At 47.5% G+C, this 21,942-nt stretch overlaps 3 protein-coding genes and 1 pseudogene across 5 annotated transcripts in view; 3 read left to right on the forward strand and 1 right to left on the reverse strand.

Annotated features, from left to right (window-relative positions):
* SDR42E2 (short chain dehydrogenase/reductase family 42E, member 2) overlaps positions 1-8,493 on the forward strand; it is a 29,653-nt gene extending 21,160 nt beyond the window's left edge. Inside the window, exons 12-13 of the mRNA XM_082431153.1 lie at positions 765-1,447; positions 8,236-8,493. Coding sequence (XP_082287279.1) covers positions 765-1,004 — 240 coding nt within the window. The 3' untranslated portion in view covers positions 1,005-1,447; positions 8,236-8,493. The remainder of the gene's footprint in view (positions 1-764; positions 1,448-8,235) is intronic.
* The window catches only part of PDZD9 (PDZ domain containing 9), a 365,894-nt gene that overhangs the window by 159,429 nt on the left and 184,523 nt on the right, over positions 1-21,942 (reverse strand). The gene's annotated exons all lie outside the window — the stretch shown is intronic.
* Positions 4,138-8,229, forward strand: LOC309645668 (large ribosomal subunit protein eL22 pseudogene; annotated as a pseudogene). The gene has a single exon. The product of its transcript is annotated as a large ribosomal subunit protein eL22 pseudogene (transcript).
* Positions 14,047-21,942, forward strand: part of EEF2K (eukaryotic elongation factor 2 kinase) — a 61,749-nt gene continuing 53,853 nt past the window's right edge. The window contains exon 1 of one of the 2 annotated variants that reach the window (XM_082431018.1): positions 14,047-14,419. The gene's annotated coding sequence lies outside the window, so the exon portion shown is untranslated. The remainder of the gene's footprint in view (positions 14,420-21,942) is intronic. The other variant, XM_082431019.1, reaches the window with a different exon arrangement.

A 21,942-nucleotide genomic window follows, 5' to 3' on the forward strand; every position in this document is an offset into this window, starting at 1 on the left:
GCTAGAGTTTGGCTCCTCTGTGTGACCCTGGGCAAGTCACTTAACCTCTCTGATCTTCAATTTTCAAAAGAGGAGATGGTGGTATTACCACTTAAGAAGATTAAATGAGATATGGCCTAGAAAGAATTTAGCCCATGACAGGCACAGAGTACTTATTCAGTAATTGTTGTTGTCAGCACTACCTTTGAAGCCTGTGGGACCCAGGCCATCTGGCATCAGGAAACGCAGCTTCAAACCCTGGAGAGAGTAATCACTCATGCATAATTGAATTCCTCTCTTAGGGAAGCTCAGTTAATCAGCCAGGGCGTGAAGCCTGCACCCTGGAGCCTGCCTGCCCAGACTCCATCTGGGGCTGTGGGCTGAAAAGTCAAGGATGTTTCCTGGAGACAGTTTTCCGGATAGCTGCACTCAGGCCACAGGCGTAATGTATCAAGGGCCTCCTGAGCCCCGGAATCGTGCTAGGGCCGGGGAAGGGGAGTGCAGAGGTGGAGCCTTTACTTTTGGGGGACTGAGTTCAGTAGGGTGGGGAGATGCAGAAAGTGTATCCTGGAGGCGGCCCCCTTGAGGAAAATGGAGGTGGAAGAGAGACAGGAAGTCTTCCCCGATGAGGGCGTCGCAGACGCAAGATCCAGCATAGAGGTTCTTTTAAATCTTTGTGCGACGGAAGGGAAATCCCCACCCTCTCTCATCCGAGTGAAACATGGTAGAGGTTGCTCCCCACGCCCACTAGTCCCGTCCCTCGGCTGCCCCGCCTCTCCCCGCAGGTGCGCAGCGTGGCCGTGACGCACACCTTCCAGATCGCTAAGGCCCGCGCTCAGCTTGGCTACGTGCCCGACAAGTTCAGCTTCGCGGACGCCGTGGAGCGATACGTGCAGTCGACGGGCCGGGGAACCCGCGGCTCCACAGCGCGGACGCTCCTGCGGCTGCTGCTCGGGCTGCTGCTGCTCCTTGGCCTGCTCGTGCTGGCCCTGCACTTCCTAGGCCCGCGGCCGTTCGTCGTCTGACCATCGTCGCCGGCCTGTCCCTGCCCCTGCTTCGCCTTCAGGACTTGGACCAGACCCTGCTCGGCCCTCCGGACTTGGGCGCTCGCTTGAGTCCTGGGCTTGTCCCTGCCCCACCCTCTGGGCTTGGATCTGCCCAGCAGGTCTTCCGCTTGGATATTCCGGCGTTCTAACCCCGCCCCTGTCCCGCCCTCTGGGTTTCGACGTGCCCCTGCCCCGCCTCTTGAGCCCTGGCCACGCCCCTGCCCCTCCCTCCGGCCTTGGTCTCCCTCTGACCTGGCCGGGATGCCTACGAGAAGGTCCTATCTTCACAGCCTGCTCCGCCTTCCAGGCCTTCTCCCCGCCCCTGCCCAGGCCTGGCCCGCCGCCGCGTTCTCCCCTGCTCTGGTACGCCCCGTTTCTGGCTCTAGCCGAACGCCTGAGCCCTCGCCTTGGTTTCTCCGTTGGTAACTAGACTTGCTCATCTCTCTTGGTCGGTCCCTCTCCTCTCCTGTTTGTGATTCAGCCTTAGCCCCATCCCCTCCCGTCTGGCTCCCCTCCCTCCAGTCACACCTCCTAGGGGCCTAGCTGCAGCCGCTCGTGCAGGCTGGGCTGACGTTTGCAAGTTTTCGCTGGCTGCTGCTACCTCTCTAGGGACACGGACCCTCCTCGCTGCCCGAGCTTCTCTGTGCTTGTCCTGAGATCGTCTCAAATCTCAAAAAAAAAAAAAAAAACCCTTTTTAAAGAATTGGATCTCTCTAAAAAGTACCAATATAGTAATAATGGGAATTATTAGAAATTAGTTGGTCATATATTTTGTTTTACTATTGCTTCAATTTGTTAATGAGGGGGCCAGTAGTGATCACCGTAATCTTTAATGTTTAAATCACAAAATTTCTTAATCCAGCGCTGCTCTCCACAGAAACAGCGCCTCCTTATCATCTTGGTATCAATTGTGAATACCAAAATATTAGTGGGTAAATACGTCTGTGTATATATCATAATATGCACACGTGGAATTGGCTGATAAAACTATGGATCCTAGCAGAGAAGAAAACCGTCACAAGCCTAAAGAAATCTGTGACGGGGAGGAGCAAATGTGTTAGTTAGGGCCAACATGTCCATCTCCCGGCGTGGGCATTAGCAGTATGTCCTCTGCTGAACAATTAAGAAAGTTCGTGAAGCAGTTCAAAAATGTGTGCTCCTGTTTGCTATGTTGAATTTGCATGTGTGTATATAATTTTTAAAAGCTCAATAATCTTTATGCTTTGTTTATGCTTTATCCTTTATGTTTAATGCTTGACAGTTTGAAAGAGCTTTCATCTGTGTGCTCTTACTTAATTCTCAGGCCCACCCTTACATAGGGCTTATTATTCTTATTTTATAAATGAAGAAACTGGGATTGCCTAACTTCAAAGAGTAGAGGAGGGTGGGGGTCACTTCTCTACAGGCGGGGTAATTTGGAGGACCTGCCCAAGGCCCACTGGCCTAAACATGACACATGGTTATTTCTGCTTTTCTGCACCTTAGCCACGTCAGTGCTTGGGTTGAGCTCTGGGATCTTTCTCAGTCTCAGATCCACAAACCTCAGGCCATTTGGGGCTTTCTTTCTTCTCAGTAACATGCTTGCATGTAAACTCACCTTCTCCTCTGACTTTCTCTACCAATCCTGAGAAATCTGTTCTTAGGGCAGGGAAAACAGGTTTTCACCGTTCACATAATCTTCTAGATCTTTTGTCTACTGCCGAACCTCAGCTTGTGAAACCCAAAAGCAAAATCAATTTCTTTGTTCTCTGGATTTCTCTAAGTCACCTCTTCCCCTGAAAGTAGACTGTCTAAACCCTGGGCATGGGGGCAGCATGGGTCACTATGCCAGAAAGCTTCCTTCCCCTCAAGTGTCTTTACCCAGTGGGAAAGGAGGTGGCACTTTCACTCAACAGAGGAACCAAGTGCCCATGAGGGTTTTAGAGGCTGCCCAGATAACCCACCCTCCGTGAGGTTCTTTTTTTTTTTCTTGTATACCTTCTCATAGATATTTTATTTTAAATTTTTATTGGAAATAGTTGATTTACCGTGTTGAGTTAGTTTCAGGTGTACAGCAAAGTGACTCAGTTATACATATACATGTATCCATGCTTTTTTAGGTTCCTTTCCTATATAGGTCATTACAGAGTATTGAGTAGAGTTGCCTGTGCTATGCATAGGTCCTTATTAGTTATCTATTTTATATATAGTACTGTGTATATGTCAATCCCAATCTCCCAATTTATCCCCGCCCTTTCCCTCCTGGTAACCATAAGTTTGTTTTCTACATTCGTGACTCTGTTTCTGTTTTGTAAATAAGTTCATGTGTACATTTTTTAGATTCCACATATTAGTGATAGCATATGATATTTGTCTTTCTCTGACTTACTTCACTCAGTATGACAATCTCTAGGTCTATCCATGTTGCTGCAAATGGCATTCTTTCGTTCTTTTTTATGACTGAGTAATATTCCATTGCATATATGTACCATATCTTCTTTATCCATTCCTCTGTCTATGGACATTAGGTTGCTTCCATGTCCTGGCTATTGTAAATTGTGCTGCAATGAACATTGGGGTGCATGTATCTTTTCAAATTATGGTTTTCTCCAGATATATGCCCAGGAGTGGGATTGCTGGATCATATGGTAGCTCTATTTTTAGTTTTTTAAGGAACCTCCATACTGTTATCCATAGTGGCTGTACCAATTTACATTCCCACCAACAGTGCAGGAGAATTCCCTTTTTTCCACACCCTCTCCAGCATTCATTGTTTGTGGATTTTTTGATGATGGCCATTCTGACTGGTGTGAGGTGATAGCTCATTGTAGTTGTGATTTGCATTTCTCTAATAATTAGTGATGTTAAGCATCTCTTCATGTGCTTTTTGGCCATCTGTATGTCTTCTTTGGAGAAATGTCTATTTAGATATTCTGCCCATTTTTTGATTGGGTTGTTTGTTTTTTTGATATTGAGCTGTGTGAGCTGTTTTTATATTTTGGAGATTAATCCCTTGTCAGTTGTTTTGTTTGCAACTATTTTCTCCCATTCTGTAGGTTGTCTTTTTGTCTTGTTTATGGTTTCCTTTGCTGTGCAAGGGCTTTTAAGTTTAATTAGTTCCCATTTGTTTATTTTTATTTTCATTACTCTAGGAGGTGAATTTAAAAAGATCTTGCTGCAATTTATGTCAGAGAGTGTTCTGCCTATGTCTTCCGCTAAGGGTTTTATAGTATGCGGCCTTACATTTAGGTCTTTAATCTGTTTTGAGTTTATTTTTGTGTATAGTGTTAGGGAGTGTTCTAATTTTGAGACAGCAAGTAGGAAGAGGTCCTAGCTTTCTTGGAGACACTAAGCAGAAGCATTATAAATGCAGAAAACAGAGTCATTACTGTGGGCAGCTCAAGGTGAAATAGCCAGTCAGAATGGACCAGTAAGGCGAATTCATAAACTTTCCATTATGAGTGATGAAGCTATTCCCCTTTGTAGACCCAGTGCCAGGCGTCTAAAACACCATCCGGTCTCTCATCTTAAAAATATTTCTCTTGACTCCCCATTCCCCCTCCCGCTACTGCTACCATCACTCATCAAATTTCGTGATGAGATGTCCACACTTATGTTTCCATTTCTTCTCTTCAACTCACACCAAAATGGTTTTAATCAAGGTCATCAGTGACCTTGTCCATAAATCATAAAACCAAAGAATATTTTTCAGTCTTTATTTTGCCCAGTCTCTTCAACATAGTTGGCTACTCCCTCCTTCTTGCCATAATCTTCTTGACAACAATCTATATGACAACACACCTGTCTTCCACTTGAGTCTCTGACCAGTCCTTCTTTATCTCCTTCACTGGCTTCTCTTCCATTGCATTCCCTTTAGGATGATGGTCCTCAGGACTCCATCTTGGTCCCTCTACTTCCTCTGCATGCTTGTCCTGGGCAAGTTCATCCATTCCCATGACCTCAATCTCCAGTGCCTCCCAAATCTGTATCAATTGCTCAGAGTGTTCTCTTGGCCTCCAGACTTCTATGTCCTGTCTACTCAACCCCATGTCCTAAATCTCAAACTCAGTGTGGATCAAACTGAAATCATCTTTTCCACAAACGTCCTCTTCGTCCTGTGTTCCCTCCTAGGGAGACGAGAGGCACCGCCAGCCATCCAGTGGCTCAAGCCCAAAACCTGGTCATCACTTTCGATGCGTTCTTCTTTTTCATGTCTTCGTCATTGAGTTCTGTCAGATCCACCTCCAAAACGTCTCCCTGTCCAACACACTGTCACAACCATGGTACAAGCCACTCTCCTTTCTCCTAGACAACTACAGTAGGCTTTGAATGGAACCTCTTATTCCTACTGCCAGAGGGAACATCCAAAATTGGAACATGCCACCCTCGGCTTAAAACCTTTTGATGGTTTCCCATGCCCTCAGGGCCAAGTTCAAAGCCTTAACTTGGCATTCATGGCCCTCCTTGCCTAACACTTCAGTCTCATCTCTAGCCATTTGACCAGCTGCTCTCTGTCCAGCTGCCCTGAATTACCTTCCCAGCATCTCAGACTCGCCAGGCTCTCCTTTGCCTCTAGGATTTTCCACATGCTGTTCCCTCTTCCTGGAACTCCCTTCTCCCACCTTCACTAGCTAATCTCTCAATTTCAAGTCCAAGCTAAACGTCACTTTTTCCGTTGTCCCTGGGTCAGCTTCCGCATTCTGCATGACACTCCTCACAGGTATAATTAAAGAAATTACAGTGGCTGTGAACTCTATGAGGGCCAAGACATGTCTGCTGTTTTGCTCTGTAGCCTCAGGTTGATCTTGATTTCTGGCACATAGTAGGCCCTTCATAAATGGTTGTTGAATGAGTAAATAAACAAGCACCAAAACCAAGTAGGAAGTGGATTAATGAAGCTGGGACCTCAAGGCTGATACACCTGGGCGGGGCAGGGCTCCTGATACCCCAGACCCCCCATAAAGTCACCTGACACAGTTCCTACCAACAGGGATTTATGGAGTCAGCCTGGGCTCTCCGCTGACACAGAGCAGGCCAGAAAGGGACCCTTCCTAACTGACGTCTTGATTAAAATCACCTCCACCTAATCTTTGTCCTTGGGAGGTAAAGGGGCCCACTCCCGGTGGCCTCAGGCCTTGAAGCATTAAATTAAAGGCGCAGACAGACTGTTGAGAGCTTTTCAAGGTATCTCAGGATGCTTTCCCATGGAAATAGGGAGACGTTTTTGTTTTCCTTTTTTAAGGTAGCGGGATTGGTGGGTTTGTGTACTAGGCTAGGGAGTGAGGTGGCTTGTCCTGCAGTTTCCTTTTCCCCTCCCTTCCCCATTCCATTAAAAAAAAAAAAAAGGCTGAACTGGAAGAAATAACTTTTACAGGTTGAAATTCCTGTATAAGGAGAAAGTGAATGAAATGAAGGATCCCTCTGGGGATTTTCTACTGTGGGGGAAAAAAAACGTCAGAAGGCAGAAAAAGTGAAGAGTAATTGGGAGAGGATATATAAGTTAAAGAATGGAAAAGTGAGACCCCTTGAGGTGTGGCAGCGGTGGGATTCGAACCCACGCCATCGAAATGACTGGAGCCTAAATCCAGCGCCTTAGACCACTCGGCCACGCTACCGCCCGCTCGCAAACTATTCCGTTCTTACTATATTAGTCTAGTGACGCGGCGCCTCACGTTCTCTAAGCCCCGCCCTCATCTGTTTACGCATGCCCGATATCAGCCTGACGCTTACCGCGCCAGTTAACAGCATCTTAACCCCTGGCTTCCTCCTGGGCTTTGGAGTCAAAGTGCTCTTGTAATCGGCAGTAGTAAGTTCAGTCGGGACGCAGCATTGAGAAGGAAAACAAAGTTCCCAATTGTTAATATTAATATTCAATCGTCATGTATGTTTGCATTTGATTTTTCGCGAGCGTGGCATACTGCCTACGGCCACGTGGGGGCAGTGTCGCGCTGCCGCTTGCTCCTGGCTGGGCTGCGGGTCCCGCCGGGAACCCGGGTTTGCGCGGAGCCGGCCGAGTCCCCATCCTGTTTGGACTCTCTAGCCCTACTTCAGAGAACCTCTGCAGCTTCGGGTGGCCCCATGGCCGGCCCCTGCCACCGCGATGTAAAAATCATGGGTCCAGGAAGGAAAATCATTGAACGTTTTTACAGATCCTTGCCTTGTGTAGGCTCCGTCAATCATCACTCTTATCTACTTTTTACAGAGGGGGAAACTGAGGCTCAGATTGGCAAAGTAACTTGTGTTAGCTACCCCCAGGCAGAGCCAGCATTCCCTAGCCTCCCAAAACCCAGTGTTCTTCTGTGTAGACTATTTCAGTGTGTTTTAAAATGCAGTAGCCCTTTCTGCCTTCGCTGCCTCCATGGCGCCCGTGAAAAAGTTTGTGGCGAAGGGGAGCAAAATAAAAGCAGGTCCCGAAGTTTACCCTTGACTGTACCCACCCTATAGAAGATGGAATCATAGATGCTGCCAATTTTGAGCAATTTCTTCAGGAGAGAATCAAAGTGAACGGAAAAGCTGGGAATCCTGGTGGAGGGGTTGTAACAACCGAAAGAAGCAAAAGCAAGACTACTGTAACCTCTGAGGTGCCTTTTTCCAAAAGGTATTCGAAATACCTCACCAAAAAATATTTGGAGAATAATCTACTTGATTGGTTACGCGTAGTTGCTAACAGCAAAGAGAGTTACGAATTGCGTTACTTCCAGATTAATCAAGATGAAGAAGAGGAGGAAGATGATTAAAACTCAGTTATCTGGAATATTTTGTGTGAGTTCTTGAATAAAACTTGGGAACCAAAATGGTGGTTTTCCTTGTTAAAAAAAAATAAAATAGAAACAAAATGCAGTAAATTCAGAGCAAGTACATATCAATAAATACATAACAAACTTCCATTTCCTGCCACCGAGAATTAATTGTATTCAGCTCTTCTGAAAGATCACCCCCTGCGGCCACAAGAAGGAAGCAGAGATCTCTTTGAGTCATCCCCCCAACAAATGACTCAAAGCATTCTCCAGTAGTTGCACCGTTTGCTAGCAGCAACTGTAACAGAGAAAAACAAACCTGACTCCATATTGAATCTATTCCTTTAGCTCTAACCTTTGTGCTCTGTTGCCTGTGCTTAGTCATGCTGGCACTGCACCTTTTGTGAAAGATTGTTGCCTGTAGTCTGAAACATACAGGATACTCCCTTCTCAAGGCTCTAACCTTTAAATTTAACACTTCTCCATTCATACAGAGAGAAAAAGTTGCAGAACAGAAAAGAACATTTGTCTTGTTGGAGGTTTACAGGAACATCGTGACCTGACCTACGTGGACAGCTGAGAGAACAAAGTATTCCAGCACCAAGAAGTTTACAACAACTAACCACACCCCCTCCCCTTTTAATATAAAAGCCTGAATTCTAACTTGGGGAAGATGGTTCTTTGGGACACCAGTCCACCACCTTCTCAGTCTGCTGGCTTTCCAAATAAAGTTGCTATTCCTTGCCCCAATACCTCGTCTCTCAATTTATTGGCCTGTCGTGCGACGAGTAGTATGAGTTTGGACTCTGTAATGTGACCCTTCCCCTCCCAACTCTCTCTGTCTCTAATAATTTAATTCAAGTAAACATTTATCCAACACCTACTAGGCCAGATCAGGCAAAAATCAGGTCTTCCGGGAGAAGCAGAGCTGCTCAGAACTAGCATGACAGAGGTGCTTCACCAGGACAAAAATCCAGTGGAAGCAAGGCCATGAGCTCATCTGCTCCAGCGAGCAGGCCTGTCTCCCTGCAGACTTCTGCAGTAGGGCTGACTCGGCTTTCCTAGTGATTTATGCCTTAAGGTTGAGGCTGGGAGGGCAGTTCCTATGCAAAACCTAGGCCCAGGCAGGCAAGGGTGGGGAGGCTACAGAAACCAGGGCAACTGGGCTCTGTTTAGTTTTTGTTCTTTTCTTTTCTTTTTTTTTTTAAGTAACAGTTAAAAATAACTTTTGCTAAAATAATAAATACGTGTTCCTTGTTGAAACTCCAAGCTAAGAAAGAAAAGCACAAATAAGAGACTAAAATCACCTTTAATTTCTCCTCCCAGTTAAGCTCTGTCAACACTTTGGTAAAGGAAGGTGCTTTTTTGTCTTTTTAGATTTGAAATATAATGTAATGCATGCTCTTTGTAAATTATTTTTCAAATGTCAAATCTTCTGTATAAAGTTAAAGGGAGTTCTCTTCTTCACCACCTTCCTCCTTCACAGCTGAATCCCACAACTCATTATAATGAGTAACAGTTTAGCTGTATCCTTCCAGATCTTTCCCTATGCAGACGTAGGGGCAACTAGAGGCCCACACATGCCCCACCCTAATCCTGGGGTTTGCCTTGTGCAAGAGAAAGGAAGAAAGACACTATCCAAAAGACAGAAGAGTGGTCATTTCATTGCTTCTGTGAGTCTTTCTGTAGCTACAGGTGGGTCATTGAATGGCCCTGTGTTGGCTTTGTGCCCAGTAGGCCCTGGACCTCCTGAGCCAAGGAGCCAAGGAGGACTTTCAAGGACTTTTTTTAAAGCTTCTGCTTAAAAACATCCCACTGTGGTTCCCAGGGATGGAGGGGGATGCAGGGGATGAACAGGTGAAACACAGGATTTTTAGGGTAGTGGAACTGCTGTGTATGTTACTGTAACAGTTGATGCATATTATTATAAATTAGGCCAAACCCACAGAATGTACACCACCAAGAGTGAACTTTAATATAAACTGTGGACTCTAGGTGATTATGATGTGTCAGTGTAGGTTCGTTATTAATTGTAACACATGCACTACTCTGGTGTGAGATGTTGATCATGGGGGAGGCTATTCTTGTGTGGAGGCAGGAAGGATATGGGAAATCTCCAAACCTTCCACTCAGTTCTGCTGTGAACCTAAAACTGCCTTAAACTCCCACAGACACGGCCTCCTGTGGACAGGGAATCCGAGCAGCTAGCGCTTGGGAAGCATTTCATTCCCATGGCATGTGTGTCTAGAGCAGTTCTCCAACCCTCCCTGAGCCCGTGGCAGGATTACACCCATCCCTGGAAGTTGGGAGAAGCCACATACCTAGATTGGGCTAGAGCACCATTCCTGGTGATCTCTCTTCTGCTGCCACACCCTGAAGTACCGTGAGGATGCCAGGAGCCCTTTTCTGAGGGTAACAGCTTTATCGTGATTTAATTCACGTACCATACAAGACACCCCTTTAAAGTGTATAGTTCATTGTTTTTTAGTATATTCACAGAATTGTGCAGCCCTCCTCACAATCAATTTTAGAATATCTTCATCCCCCCAAAAAGGAATACCGTACCTTTAGTAGTCACTCTCCATTCCCCCCAGACTCCCTTCCTAGCTGTGGGCCACCACTAATCTACTGTCTCTAAGGATTTCCCTATTCTGGACATTTCATATAAATGAAATCATATAATCTGTTGCCTTTTGTGTCTGGCTCCTTTCACTTAGCATACTGTTTTTAGGGTTTATCCATGTTTTAGCATTTATCAGTGCTTCATTCCTTTTTATTGCTGAGTAATATTCCATTGTATGGGTATAACACATTTTAATTATCCATTTATCAGTTGATGGATATTTGGGTTTTTTTCACCTTTTGCCTATTATGAATAATGCTGCTATGAACATTTGTGCATATGTTTTTGTGCAGACATGTGTTCATTTCTCTTGGATATATACCTGGGAGTGGGATTGCTAGGTTGTATGGTAACCCCATGTTTAATTTTTTGAGAAACCACCAAACTGTTTTCCATTTTCCATTCCTGCTGGCAGTGTATGAGTGTTCCAATTTCTCCACACCCTTGCCAATACTTGTTATTATCTGACTTTTGATCATAGCCATCCTAGTGGATGTAGTTTTGATTTGCATTTTTCTAATGACTAATAATGCTGAGTATCTTTTTCATGTGCTTATTGGCCATTTATATATCTTCTTTGGAGAAGTGTCTGTTCAAATCTTTAGCCCATTTTGAAATTGAGTTATCTTTTTATTATTTGAGTTATAAGAGCTCTCTATATTTTGTAAATATTATAATGGAAAAGAATGTGAGAAAGAAAAAAAAAATATATATATATATATATATACCTTTGCTGCACACCTGAAACTAACACAACTGTTACAGAAAGTGCACACAAAGTGATTCAGTTACACATATACATATATATTATTTTTCTGATTCTTTTCCATTATAGGTTATTACAAGATGCTGAATATAGTTCTGTGTGCTATACAGTAGGTCCTTGTTGTTTATCTATTTTATATATAGTAGTGTGTATCTTTTAATCCCAAATTCCTAATTTTTCCCTTCCCCCCTTTCCCCTTTGGTAACCTTAAGTTTGTTTTCTATGTCTGTGAGTATATTTCTGTTTTGTAAATAAGTTCATTTCTATCATTTTTTTTTAGATTCCACATATAAGTGATATCATATGATGTTTGTCTTTCTCTGTCTGACTTACTTCACTTAGTACTATAATCTCTAGGTCCATCCATGTTGCTGCAAATGGTGTTATTTCATTCTTTTTTATGGCTGAGTAATATTCCATTATATATATATGTACACACACACACACATATGTATATATGTATACCACATCTTCTTTATCCATTCATCTGCTGATAGACATTTAGGTTGCTTCCAAGAGATTCTCTTTTTAAATGCTTTCTATAAAAGACCCAGATTAGTATCTCATTGGCTTGGCTTGGGTTACATACTCATCCCAGAACCAATGAATGGGGCAAAAGGGATGGAATATGCTGATTGGCCAGGTCTAATCATATGTCCAATCTTAGAGCCAGGAGAGTGGGGAGGGCGGTTTTCATGAACTGAGAATAGGGTGGACTGGTTCCTTGAAGACAAATCAAGATGCTCATGCACAGAAGAGATTAAAGAGGAAAAGAGAAGCTAAATAACTTGCGCAGGGTCACAGAGCTATAAGTAGAACAGTCTTTTTTTTTTTTTTGGTCTGGCTTTGGGCTTGGACAGACTAGCTCAGACTCTTTGTCCTTGCCCAACTTTCCCACGGTCAAAATTTCAGGTGCAATTTTGTTTTTTGCCAAAAGCCAGAGGAGTTTTCTCAAGGTGACTAAAGGAGCCAATACTTCAAACCAAGATGATTATATCTTCTAGATCTTGTATTGATATTTTCTGAAACTTGTAGTACTGAGGCCAAAAAGTTAAAACACTCAATGATGGGTTTCAGGACCATTTCTTTTTTTTCATTCCCCTCACCACCTTATGAGATGCCGCCTGAATGTCACCCACTCCCCAAGCCACATAAACTTGAACCTTCTCCCTGCAGGGGCCATTGCAGCTGGTAAGCTGAAGGACTTCACTCTCCCAACGGGATCTGAATTTTTAGGGGCCACAAAAACTGAAGAGGCAAGGCTTACAGACAGGACATTAAAGGGGTCAGTATATACCTAGACCTGGGTCAAATTCTGCAACTTACTATGTAAATTTGGGAGAGTCACTTAACCGGCCTCAGTCTTTCTGTGTATGAAGTGAGGACAGTAAGAGGGTTGTGATGAGAATTAAAAGAGATAATGTCTGTAAAGCAGTTACCACAGTACCTGACACAAAAAAAAATGCCCTGTAAATATCAGCTTTTACCACAACCCCAAAAAGGCTCACCAAAGAAGGCATTACAAATGACAGGTGGCCCTTGACCACAGAAACATGTTTACAACCTAGTGTTGAGTAGAAAGGAGAAATAGATGAGTCCACTCTTGTTAGGAAAAATGTATATATTCCCATATGCATACCCAGATAACTGTGTCTGTCTCTGGCCTGCCTGCACACACCTGTTTCTCTGTGTTTGCCTGGGGCTCACCTGGACACTCAGCCCTCCCTCCAGTTCCATGGGAGAACTTGGTCACGTACACCATTCCAGTCCAAGGAGGCTTTCACTGAAGAACTCTTTGGGGCATAGGTAAGTGGTTAGGTCACAAACCCCACCACGAACTATTTAAACAGCCCCCGCTAGACATCGCCCTACTGGAAGCCTTTCCCGTCCTCATCCTTCCCACGGCCCCTGGCAGCTCCTGCCTGGCTCCTCCGCTCCTCTCACCTGTGGGGGTCCTTCAAATTCCTCTCCCCTTTTTTACTACACAGAGTAACTCAGCAGACCCCAAACCAGCAGGAGCCCTGTAATATAGATAGATGCCCTTTGCCAAGAGGAAGGAGCCACCTTGGAAACCTTCTGGGCAAGTGTATCTCTATAAGCCTCAGTGTTATGATCTGTGAAGTAGAGCTACTAGCGTTGGTGTGAAGATGGAATGAGATAAATCGCTTGATAAATATTACTGTTATCACTTATATCTTTTATTTTTATTTTTTTTGGCCACACCGCACTGACTGCCAGGTAAGTCCCTTACTTTTATTTCTAAAATAAGAGTTGTGAAATTTCTAAAATTTCACTAGAAAAAATATCTGGAAGAATATAATATGAACGTGTTCACAGTACTTATCATTAGTTTTATTTCCTTTTCTTCTTTATACCTTCCATATTTAGTCATTTATTTTACAGGTATTTATTAAAGCACTTAACTATGTGCCAGGCTGTGCGCTGAGTTAGGAATACAGCAACGTATTAGACAAATAATTACACAAATAATTGCCACAGTCATAAGTGCCTGTTTTCACAAAGCAGAAATCAGAAAAAAAAAAAAAAGCAATTTCTTATAAAAATATTGCAAGGTTATGCATAGAGACGTACAATGAGATCCGATCACTACTGATTTTGGAAAGGACTCAAATACAGGAACTAGGCGGGCATAGGATGGAGAATGGGAAGGTGCGGTGGGCGAGGGAGGGGTTAGCTGCCCCCTCTCAAATTACCCGCTGGGAGGGCGCCCCCTTCGCTGGTAGGTGCCAGGCCGGCCCCACGCGTTAGATCCGGACGCTGTGTATTCAGCAGGCTCGGGAGCCGCAGACGCAGGGCCAGGAGATCCACGCGGCGGCTGCAGGAGCGGTGATGGTCATTGCCCGCGGCCACGTGAGCGCCGCGCCGAGCTTACGCCCGCCCGCCCGCCCGCGGCCCCGCCCCTGCCCGCAGTCTCCTGTCCCAGCCACAGCCCCAGCTCGGCGAGTGTCCGGATCCGCCGCCCGAACGCCGCGCGCTGCAGCTGCCCCAGCCCAGCCGACGGTCGCCGGCGCCCTTGCCCTTGGAACGCGCCCCCAGCGCCCCGGGATCGTTCCAGCGGCTCCGCGCGCCCCTCGCGCCCCGGGAACATTCCGGCGGCCGCCGCTGCCTCCCCGGAGCGCCAGCCCGCGCGCCCCGCTCGCCGCTCCCCGGCACTCTCGGGGGGCCCGCCCGCCCTGCACCCTGGAGCACCGGGCCTCGAGCCTCTGCCAGCTCCTCTGGATCCTCGCGGCCGTAGGTAGCGGCTGCCGTGCCTCTCCGCCCGAGGCAGGTAGGTGGGGCGGCGGTTGGCCTGGGGGGCCGGGATCCGGCGCTGCAAGCCTATGCTCCCCGGTGCAGCCGGCGCCCGGAGCGCGGAGGGTCTGGGGCTTGGAAGTGGGGCCCCAGGCGGAAGGAGAGCGTGGGGGTTAAGCTCTTTGGGTTTCCGTGTTTGCTTCTGTAAAATGGGGGAGTCGTGCAGATTATCGGCAGTGTCTATTGGTAAAATACTTGGCACGTGACGGTCGGGGAGAGGCAGCTTGGGGGCCTCCGCCCGCGGCGCCTGGAGGCCCGCAGAGGGTGGGGGCAGCGCTGCCTTTCTTCCCCTGCAGGGCCCGCATCCCCCACCCCGGCCCCTGAACGAGAGGCCCAAGTTCCGGGAACCTCGAGGACCGTGTAGACGCGCCCTTGCTGCATTGTTGACTGCAGGAGTTCGGGTGTTGGCAGGCTCCGTGGACCTGTGCGCCAAGGGGCCGGGCGTTGATATGCGTGTGGCGGGGCGGGGGCCTCCCGGGTGAGTCCCGGCCTAGATTCGCCGCACACGCCTGGGGGATTGCGGGAAACCGGCCCAGCTGCGCCCCGCGTGAGACAGATGGGCTGCTGGCAGGGGGGCGCTGCTCAGTCTGCCTTGTGGGGACGCTCTATGGGAGCCTGACTTCTGGGTCCTCGGCCGTGGAAGCTGCCTGCCTTGGGGCCGCTCAGCCAGGAAATTGTCTACCCCTCTGATTTTACAGAGGAGACAGGTCCAGAGTGGTCTAACGGCAGATACTTATAAGCAAGATGGACTAAGTTTGGGAATACAGAGCAAGCAGGTGGGAGCTGATAATGCCCACTCGGGGGGGTGGGGGGGAGGGAAGGGTTATTGGAGAAGGCTTCCTGGAGGAGGTGATGGAAAGGATGCCAGTGGTAGGAGGTAGGGTTTAGGAGATAGAGTTTGGCAGGCGTCTTCCTTCTCTGTGGCTTCTACAGCACCTTACAGTCATTGTTTGGTCAATGCATTTATTCAGCAAATACAATAAAGCTGCTTGATGATGGGAAATTAGATGTAACATGGTTGAGATTGCCATCCTCCCTCCTCTCCTGTTCTTCTTAAAGAGGGGGTGTCGGCTGGGGTCCCAAGTTGTTATCTTTTGCAGGGGGTGGGGAAGCAGGAAGTCAGGGCCTGACCATCCCTTGAAATGGTTTCAGTTTACATATGATCACTTGTGTACGTTCTATGATTTGCAGTGGGTTTTTTGTGTGTGTGTGTGTGCTTTTGGTGACAGAACAGTACTTTCTGGCTGACTACTAAGGATATATAACTGATATGATTTTAAAACATTTTTAATGAATTATGTGGCAGAGATGGCCATGTCCTCTGCTTCTTGCGGTATCAGCTGGATGTATTTCCTAGGCTCCCTTACAGTTTGGTGGGCCACATGACTGAGTTTTGGCTGATGGAATGTGAGCAGAAATAGTGTGTGCCCCCCTCAAGCTTGGACCCTAAAAAGCTCCCCACTTTCCTCATTTACCAGCAGAGTTGAGAGGACTCTGAGGGCCTGGAGAAGAACAGAGCCACAAGCTGGAAGGAGCCTGGGCCTCTGAATGACTGTGGAGCAGAGCCTCTCCTTTCCCCCTCTCTGGTGGTCTGTGGCTGTCCACTGAAGAGTATGGGGCTCCAGGAAGCTCTTTGGAAGGTCTTTGGATAAGAGAGAGGCTTGTTGGCTGTGGCCTTCGCCTCAGGGTGATCTAACTGGGCTGTTCCACAGGGGAAGGGTAACTTTAGGCCTTTTTTCTCACACTGGTCAGATGCCCCAAAGAAGTCTTGTCCAGTCTTTGGCAGGATTGGCATCCAGGTGCCAGGACACTGAGAGCAGTGTGGAAGAAAGCTGAGGGTCAGCAGCAGAAACTTGGATTTGTTCAAACTCATTCTCTAGGATTTACTCTTTCTGGTCCTATTCCTAAAGCTGATACAGGAAAAGTTGATGATCAGGATTGCATTCAAAGTAATAGTGGCTGGCTGGACTGATTCAAAAATAAACATTTTTGCGTTGGGGAGATCAGTTTTGCTGACCAAGAAGCTGCAGACTTAACCCCCGTGAACTGAGAATGTTCTAGAAGAAAGTGGTTATAGTGACCACCACAGGATAAAAGTAGCTTGGATTAAACTCTTGCAGGCAAGGCTGATGGGCACAAGAAGAAGGCTTCAAACGAAGGAAGGAGTGAGTCACTAACAGGCTGATGATGAAGTAGAAGATGACATTCTCTGGGTCCCCAAAGTCCCAGGGCTGTGGAACACCCAGAGAAGCATTTCAGAGGGCTGGAAAGTCAGAGGGCGGTCATTGTTCCATTCTCCAGCTGTGCTGCTGTCTAGACCTGGCAAGGACCCCACAGGGAGTGGCTGAAAGGCAGGAGGCTCAGCTGCAGAACATTCTCTCCGCCAGTGGTTCTTGAACTTTAGTGAACATTGGTATCACCTGGAGGGCTTGTTTAAACATGGCTTGCTGGGCCCACCCCCAGAGTTTTCTTTAGCAGGACTGGAGTGGGGCCCCAGAATTTGCACATGTGACAAGTTTTCAGGTGAGGCTGCTCCTGCTGCTAGTGGTCCCAGGATCACACTTTAAAAGTGGTTTAGCAAGTGATGGCTGAGTGAAGCCCTGGATAGACCTGCACTGGCTTCAGACCCACCTCCCCCACCTTCTAGCCATGTGATTTGGGGCAAGTCACTTAACTTCTCTGTTCCTCAGTTTCCTCACCTGTAGGATGGAGCCAATGGTGCGTACTTCCTGGGGTTCAGGGGAGGCTTCCTGGAGGAGGTGACATCTATCTAACCTGAGACCTGAGGGATGAGGAGAGTTGGCCAGGGGACAGGTAGGGAGAGCAGGCTAGAGCATGTGCCAAGCAGATGGCACAGTGTGGGCGAGCCAAGGGAGGGGGCAACGCTTGTCCTCCAAGGAGCCGAGAGGAGTGATGGAGCAAGAGCTTTATAAGTGGTGCTGAAATGCTATGAATCTGTTCTGGGCTACATGTCTCAGGGTGGGATTGCAGTGGAGGGGAGGCTGACCAAGTCATGGGAAATGGGCCTTGGGGATGGGAGGGCCTGAAAGCAGTGCAGGTTACTTCTGTCCACATCCCATTGGCTCAAATGTAGTCACATGGCCCCACTTAGACGGAAAAGGATTTGGGCAGGGGAGAACAAATCCATAGTGGACAGCTAGCTTCTATGCCACAGACCAGTTCTCTCACCTCTTCTTCACCTTGCTCCCTCTGCCCCACTTTGGTGGATGAGTGAATTTTATAGATGAGGAAGCTGAGGTTCAGAGAGGTTAGGTAATTTGCCCAACGTCACTCAGCTAGTGGCAGAGCCGGGACTTGAACACAGATCTGTTCATCCCAAAAGACTTGTTGGGCCCGATCCTGGTCTTGGCTGCTTTTTGAGGGCCTCCCCATGACCCAGGCATTCCCACTCGGGATCTCAGCTGCGTCTCTGGGCTAAGTAACCCCCAGATGCCTTGTAGTTCTAACCCGATAGCCCCTCCATTCCTCCATGCCTACAATGCTCATTATACCCGCAGAAATTGCCCACTTTTGTTCAGTTAGTCATTCATTCATGCAGCCTGCATTTACAGGGAACCTAGTGTGTGCCAGGCATTGTGCTCTGGGCTGGTAGCTAGAAGGACTAAGACACGGCCCCTTTTGTTCCAGACGCTCACGTGGTCTGGCCACCGAGAGGCTGTGTAAACACAGGGTTGCCCTGAGAAGTGAGACACACTTGTCTCTCTGATCTGACCCATCAGGAGGACAGAGTATCCTGGGAACATGAGAAGGGTGCAAACGATTAAAAATTAAAATTCAAGCCCTCTTGTGCATCTTGTTAATTGAAGCTGTAACTATATTATTGTGCTTTGTATTCTAAAATGTATTTTTCTGATTTTTAAAACAGTAAAGTAGCCTCTGCACCTTAACAGTTTTATATGAATGAAGGACAGTGAATTGCAACGATGAGCTTTAGCAGAGTGAATGTTGACTTGTCTCTCTGGGTCCAGCTGCGGGTTGCTGTTCTCATCAGTGAGTAAGCTAATTTCTCTGTCTCTGGTATGCGTGGAGATGTGTTTTGAAAGAGGAGATGAGGGAGGGTGGATTGGGGGAAGTCTCCTTGGAATCCACCAGAGTCATTCTAGAACAGGGTTTCTCAGCCTCAGCACTATTGACAGTTCGGCTGGACAGTTCTTTGTTGTGGGGGCTGTGCTGTGCATTGTAGGATGTTTGGCAGCGACCCTGGCCTCTACCCACTAGATGCCTGTTGCACTCCCAGAGATGTGACAGCCAAAGGTGTCTCCAGACATTGCCAAGTGTCCCCTGAGGGGGCAAAATTACCCCACTGTTCTAGACTATACGTGTTTCCTATGGCCACTGTAACAAATTACCACAGACTTAGTGGCTTAAAACAATACAAACTTCTTTTCTTATGGTTCTGGAGATGAGAAGTTCAAAAGCCAAGGTGTCAGCAGGGCCATGTTCTTTCAGAAGGCTGTAGGGAAAATCTGTTGCCATGCTTTTCCAGTTTCTGTAGGCCACCTGCATTCCTTGACTTGTGGCCCCTTCCTCCGTCTTCAAGGCCAGCTGCATAGCATCTTCAAAATTTCTCTATGACCCCTGCTTCCATCGTCCCACCTCTTCCTCTGACTCTGACCCTCCTGCCTCCTTTTTATAAAGACTCACTGGATAATCCAGGATACTGTCCCATTTCAAGATCCTTAATCACACCTGCAAAGTCGCTTTTGCCACATAAGGGAACGTATTCACAGGCTTTGGGAACTACGATGTGGGCATCTTTGGAGGGGCATTATTCTGCCCACGACATAGACTGTTGGGTCTCTGGGTATGACGGAAATGCTTATGGAGGGCCTGGGAGGAGGGAAGTGACTTAGGAATTGGGGAGTGGGGTATGGTCAGAGCATAATAGCAGCTGGTGCTTTTGAGGACAATTCTCTGTCAGGCACCATGGGCCTGATCTCACTAACAACTCCAGGGGTTAGCTGTCCCCTGTTTTACAGACAGGAAACCACCCAGAGAAGGCTTTCCGGAGGGGGTAAAAATTTGAGCTGGATTTTGAAGGGAACAGGGGTTTGGCAGCAGGTGGGAGAGGCATTCCAGAAAGAGTGTCCTTAGGGTGCAGGGGCAGGGAAGTGAGAACTTGGTCGTGAATGGGGACTGGTTCTTGGGTGGGGACATCTGTAAATCAGTCCTTTTTCTCTGACATGAATTGTATTATTTCTTGAAATAGTTTTAATAAATGTTTATTCATGAGCTCCCACCACATCCTGGGGGTATATATGTTAATAAGTCACTGACCTGAACTCTTAGCTGGAGGCTTGACTTAGTAACTCCTGATGTCGCACTTTGTTACCCTGCCCACCGGCAGCAAATTAATGAAACTCAGCCTGGAAAGGTATTTTATTAGCACTTTATGAACCCTGCTCAGTGCCAGGCACTGTGCAGGTAAAGACTCAAGGAAGTCCCAGCCTGCCCCATGGAGTCTGTTGTTTCAGGCTCCTAGTTGGGGAGCCAGGATTCAAACTGGGCCCTGGGACCGCAGAACGCCGTGTCTCGGGCACTACGCTGAGCTTTGGTTTTTGTTTCTTTTATTTTCACCAACTTTTTTTTTTAATTGATGTATAGCTGATTTACAATATTATAGTAGGTTCAGGTGTACAGCATAGTGATTCAGTGTTTTTACAGATTATACGCTATTAAAAGTTATTACAAGATAATGGCTGTAATTCCCTGTGCTATAAATATATCCTTGTTGCTTATTTATTTTATACATAGTAGCTCATATATCTTAACTTGCCCCTCCCTTTATCCCTGTCCCCACGACGTTGGTTTCTGTATCTGTGAGTCCCAGGCATGTCTGGATTCAGAATCTCAAATGATGTCATCACTGTTCATTTTTCTCTTCATCTCTTGTTCTGCTCTTCACCAAAAGTCAGCTTTGTTCTCTGGTGGCCTCAACCCCTGTCTCAGATTAACATCCTGCAGGAAAGGACTGACCTTCTCTTCCAGTTGCTCAAGCTAAAGCCCCAGGCTTACCTGAGATTAGGCCATAGTGGGTTTTTTTTTTTTTTTTTTTTTAGGGAGTATTAGTCATTTTAAAGTTTTTATTTATTTATTTATTTATTTAGGCTGTGTTGGGTCTTCGTTTCTGTGCGAGGGCTTTCTCCAGTTGAGGCAAGCGGGGGCCACTCTTCATCGCGGTGCGCGGGCCTCTCACTATCGCAGCCTCTCTTGTTGCGGAGCACAGGCTCCAGACGCGTAGGTTCAGTAATTGTGGCTCACGAGCCCGGTTGCTCCGCGGCATGTGGGATCTTCCCAGACCAGGGCTCGAACCTGTGTGCCCTGCATTGGCAGGCAGATTCTTAACCACTGCGCCACCAGGGAAGCCCCGGCCGTAGTGGTTTGACTTGAGTCATATGCCCATCTCTGAGCCAATGGCTATGGCCAGGTGCCCAGTGCTGTGATTGGCTCAGTGGGGTCATGTGACACACCCCGTTACCTGGGGGTGGATCCCCAACCCCAATCCCATGACTGGAGAGTGGGGGAGAAGCAGATCCCCAAACAGAAACAGATGCGTGACGCGAGGTGGTCCATAAGTCACCCGGTCCATTGTGGTTGAAGGTGAGGACCACTGAGTTCTGCCGTGCTGGCCGTATACTAGTGTGTGTACTGGTGGCTCAGCACAGCCCGTGTTGGCTCTGGGGTGCTGGCTCCCAGGAGTGGTGGGTGGGAGATTCCAGATCATTTCTACATCAGGAAGGCAGCTCCTGGGGGTGAGGGGAGCCCCAAGGAGGGCCGGTGGTCACTGTGGCTTGGCCCACAGGCCTTGACCTAGGCATTGCTGTCATCATTTCCTGCCCCCAGGGGCTGCCAGAGAAGCCCTTTACAGCAAGACGCAGTGAGAGCAGTGGTTCAATGGCCAGAGCCTAAGATAGCCTGTTCCCTGAGGACCCCTGAAGAAGCTTGGCTTGGCTGCTAACCAGGCGTCCAGGTCACCAGCCTGGCTGGGACCCAGGATTCAGCCCCCTTTATTGATGGTACTTAAAATGGTGATGATAATTATAGTCTTCGTGCTTGTTCTGTGCTAGCACTGTCAAGTTAGTGGGGTGGGTACAGCTCTGCATCCCAGGTTATAATGAGGAACCCGAGGCCAAGAGGTAAAGTCACACACCTAGTAAGTGGCAGAGTTGGGGCTTGAACTCGGGTCTGACTCAGAACTCTGCTCAGCTGCCTCTCCATAGAAATATTTTCCCAGGATGTGTCAGGGACTGGGAGGGGAAGATGTGGATGCCTGAGTGAGGGCAGAGGAAAGCTTCTAGAGAATCCTGATGTCTTGGGAACTGGAGTTCTGCTCCTGGTCTCAGTCTCTCTGCTCACAGAGAGGCCCTTTGTGGGCCGAGCAAAGCCCAGGTTAGATGGAGATTCCTAAGAGGCTGGTGTTGGAACAGGCATCATGGGGCTGGGTTATGGGCCAGTGAGGGCTCCTTGCCTGTCTAGGGG

Source organism: Balaenoptera physalus (assembly GCF_965194825.1).
Source record: "Balaenoptera physalus genome assembly, chromosome: 16".
Lineage (NCBI taxonomy): Eukaryota > Metazoa > Chordata > Mammalia > Artiodactyla > Balaenopteridae > Balaenoptera > Balaenoptera physalus.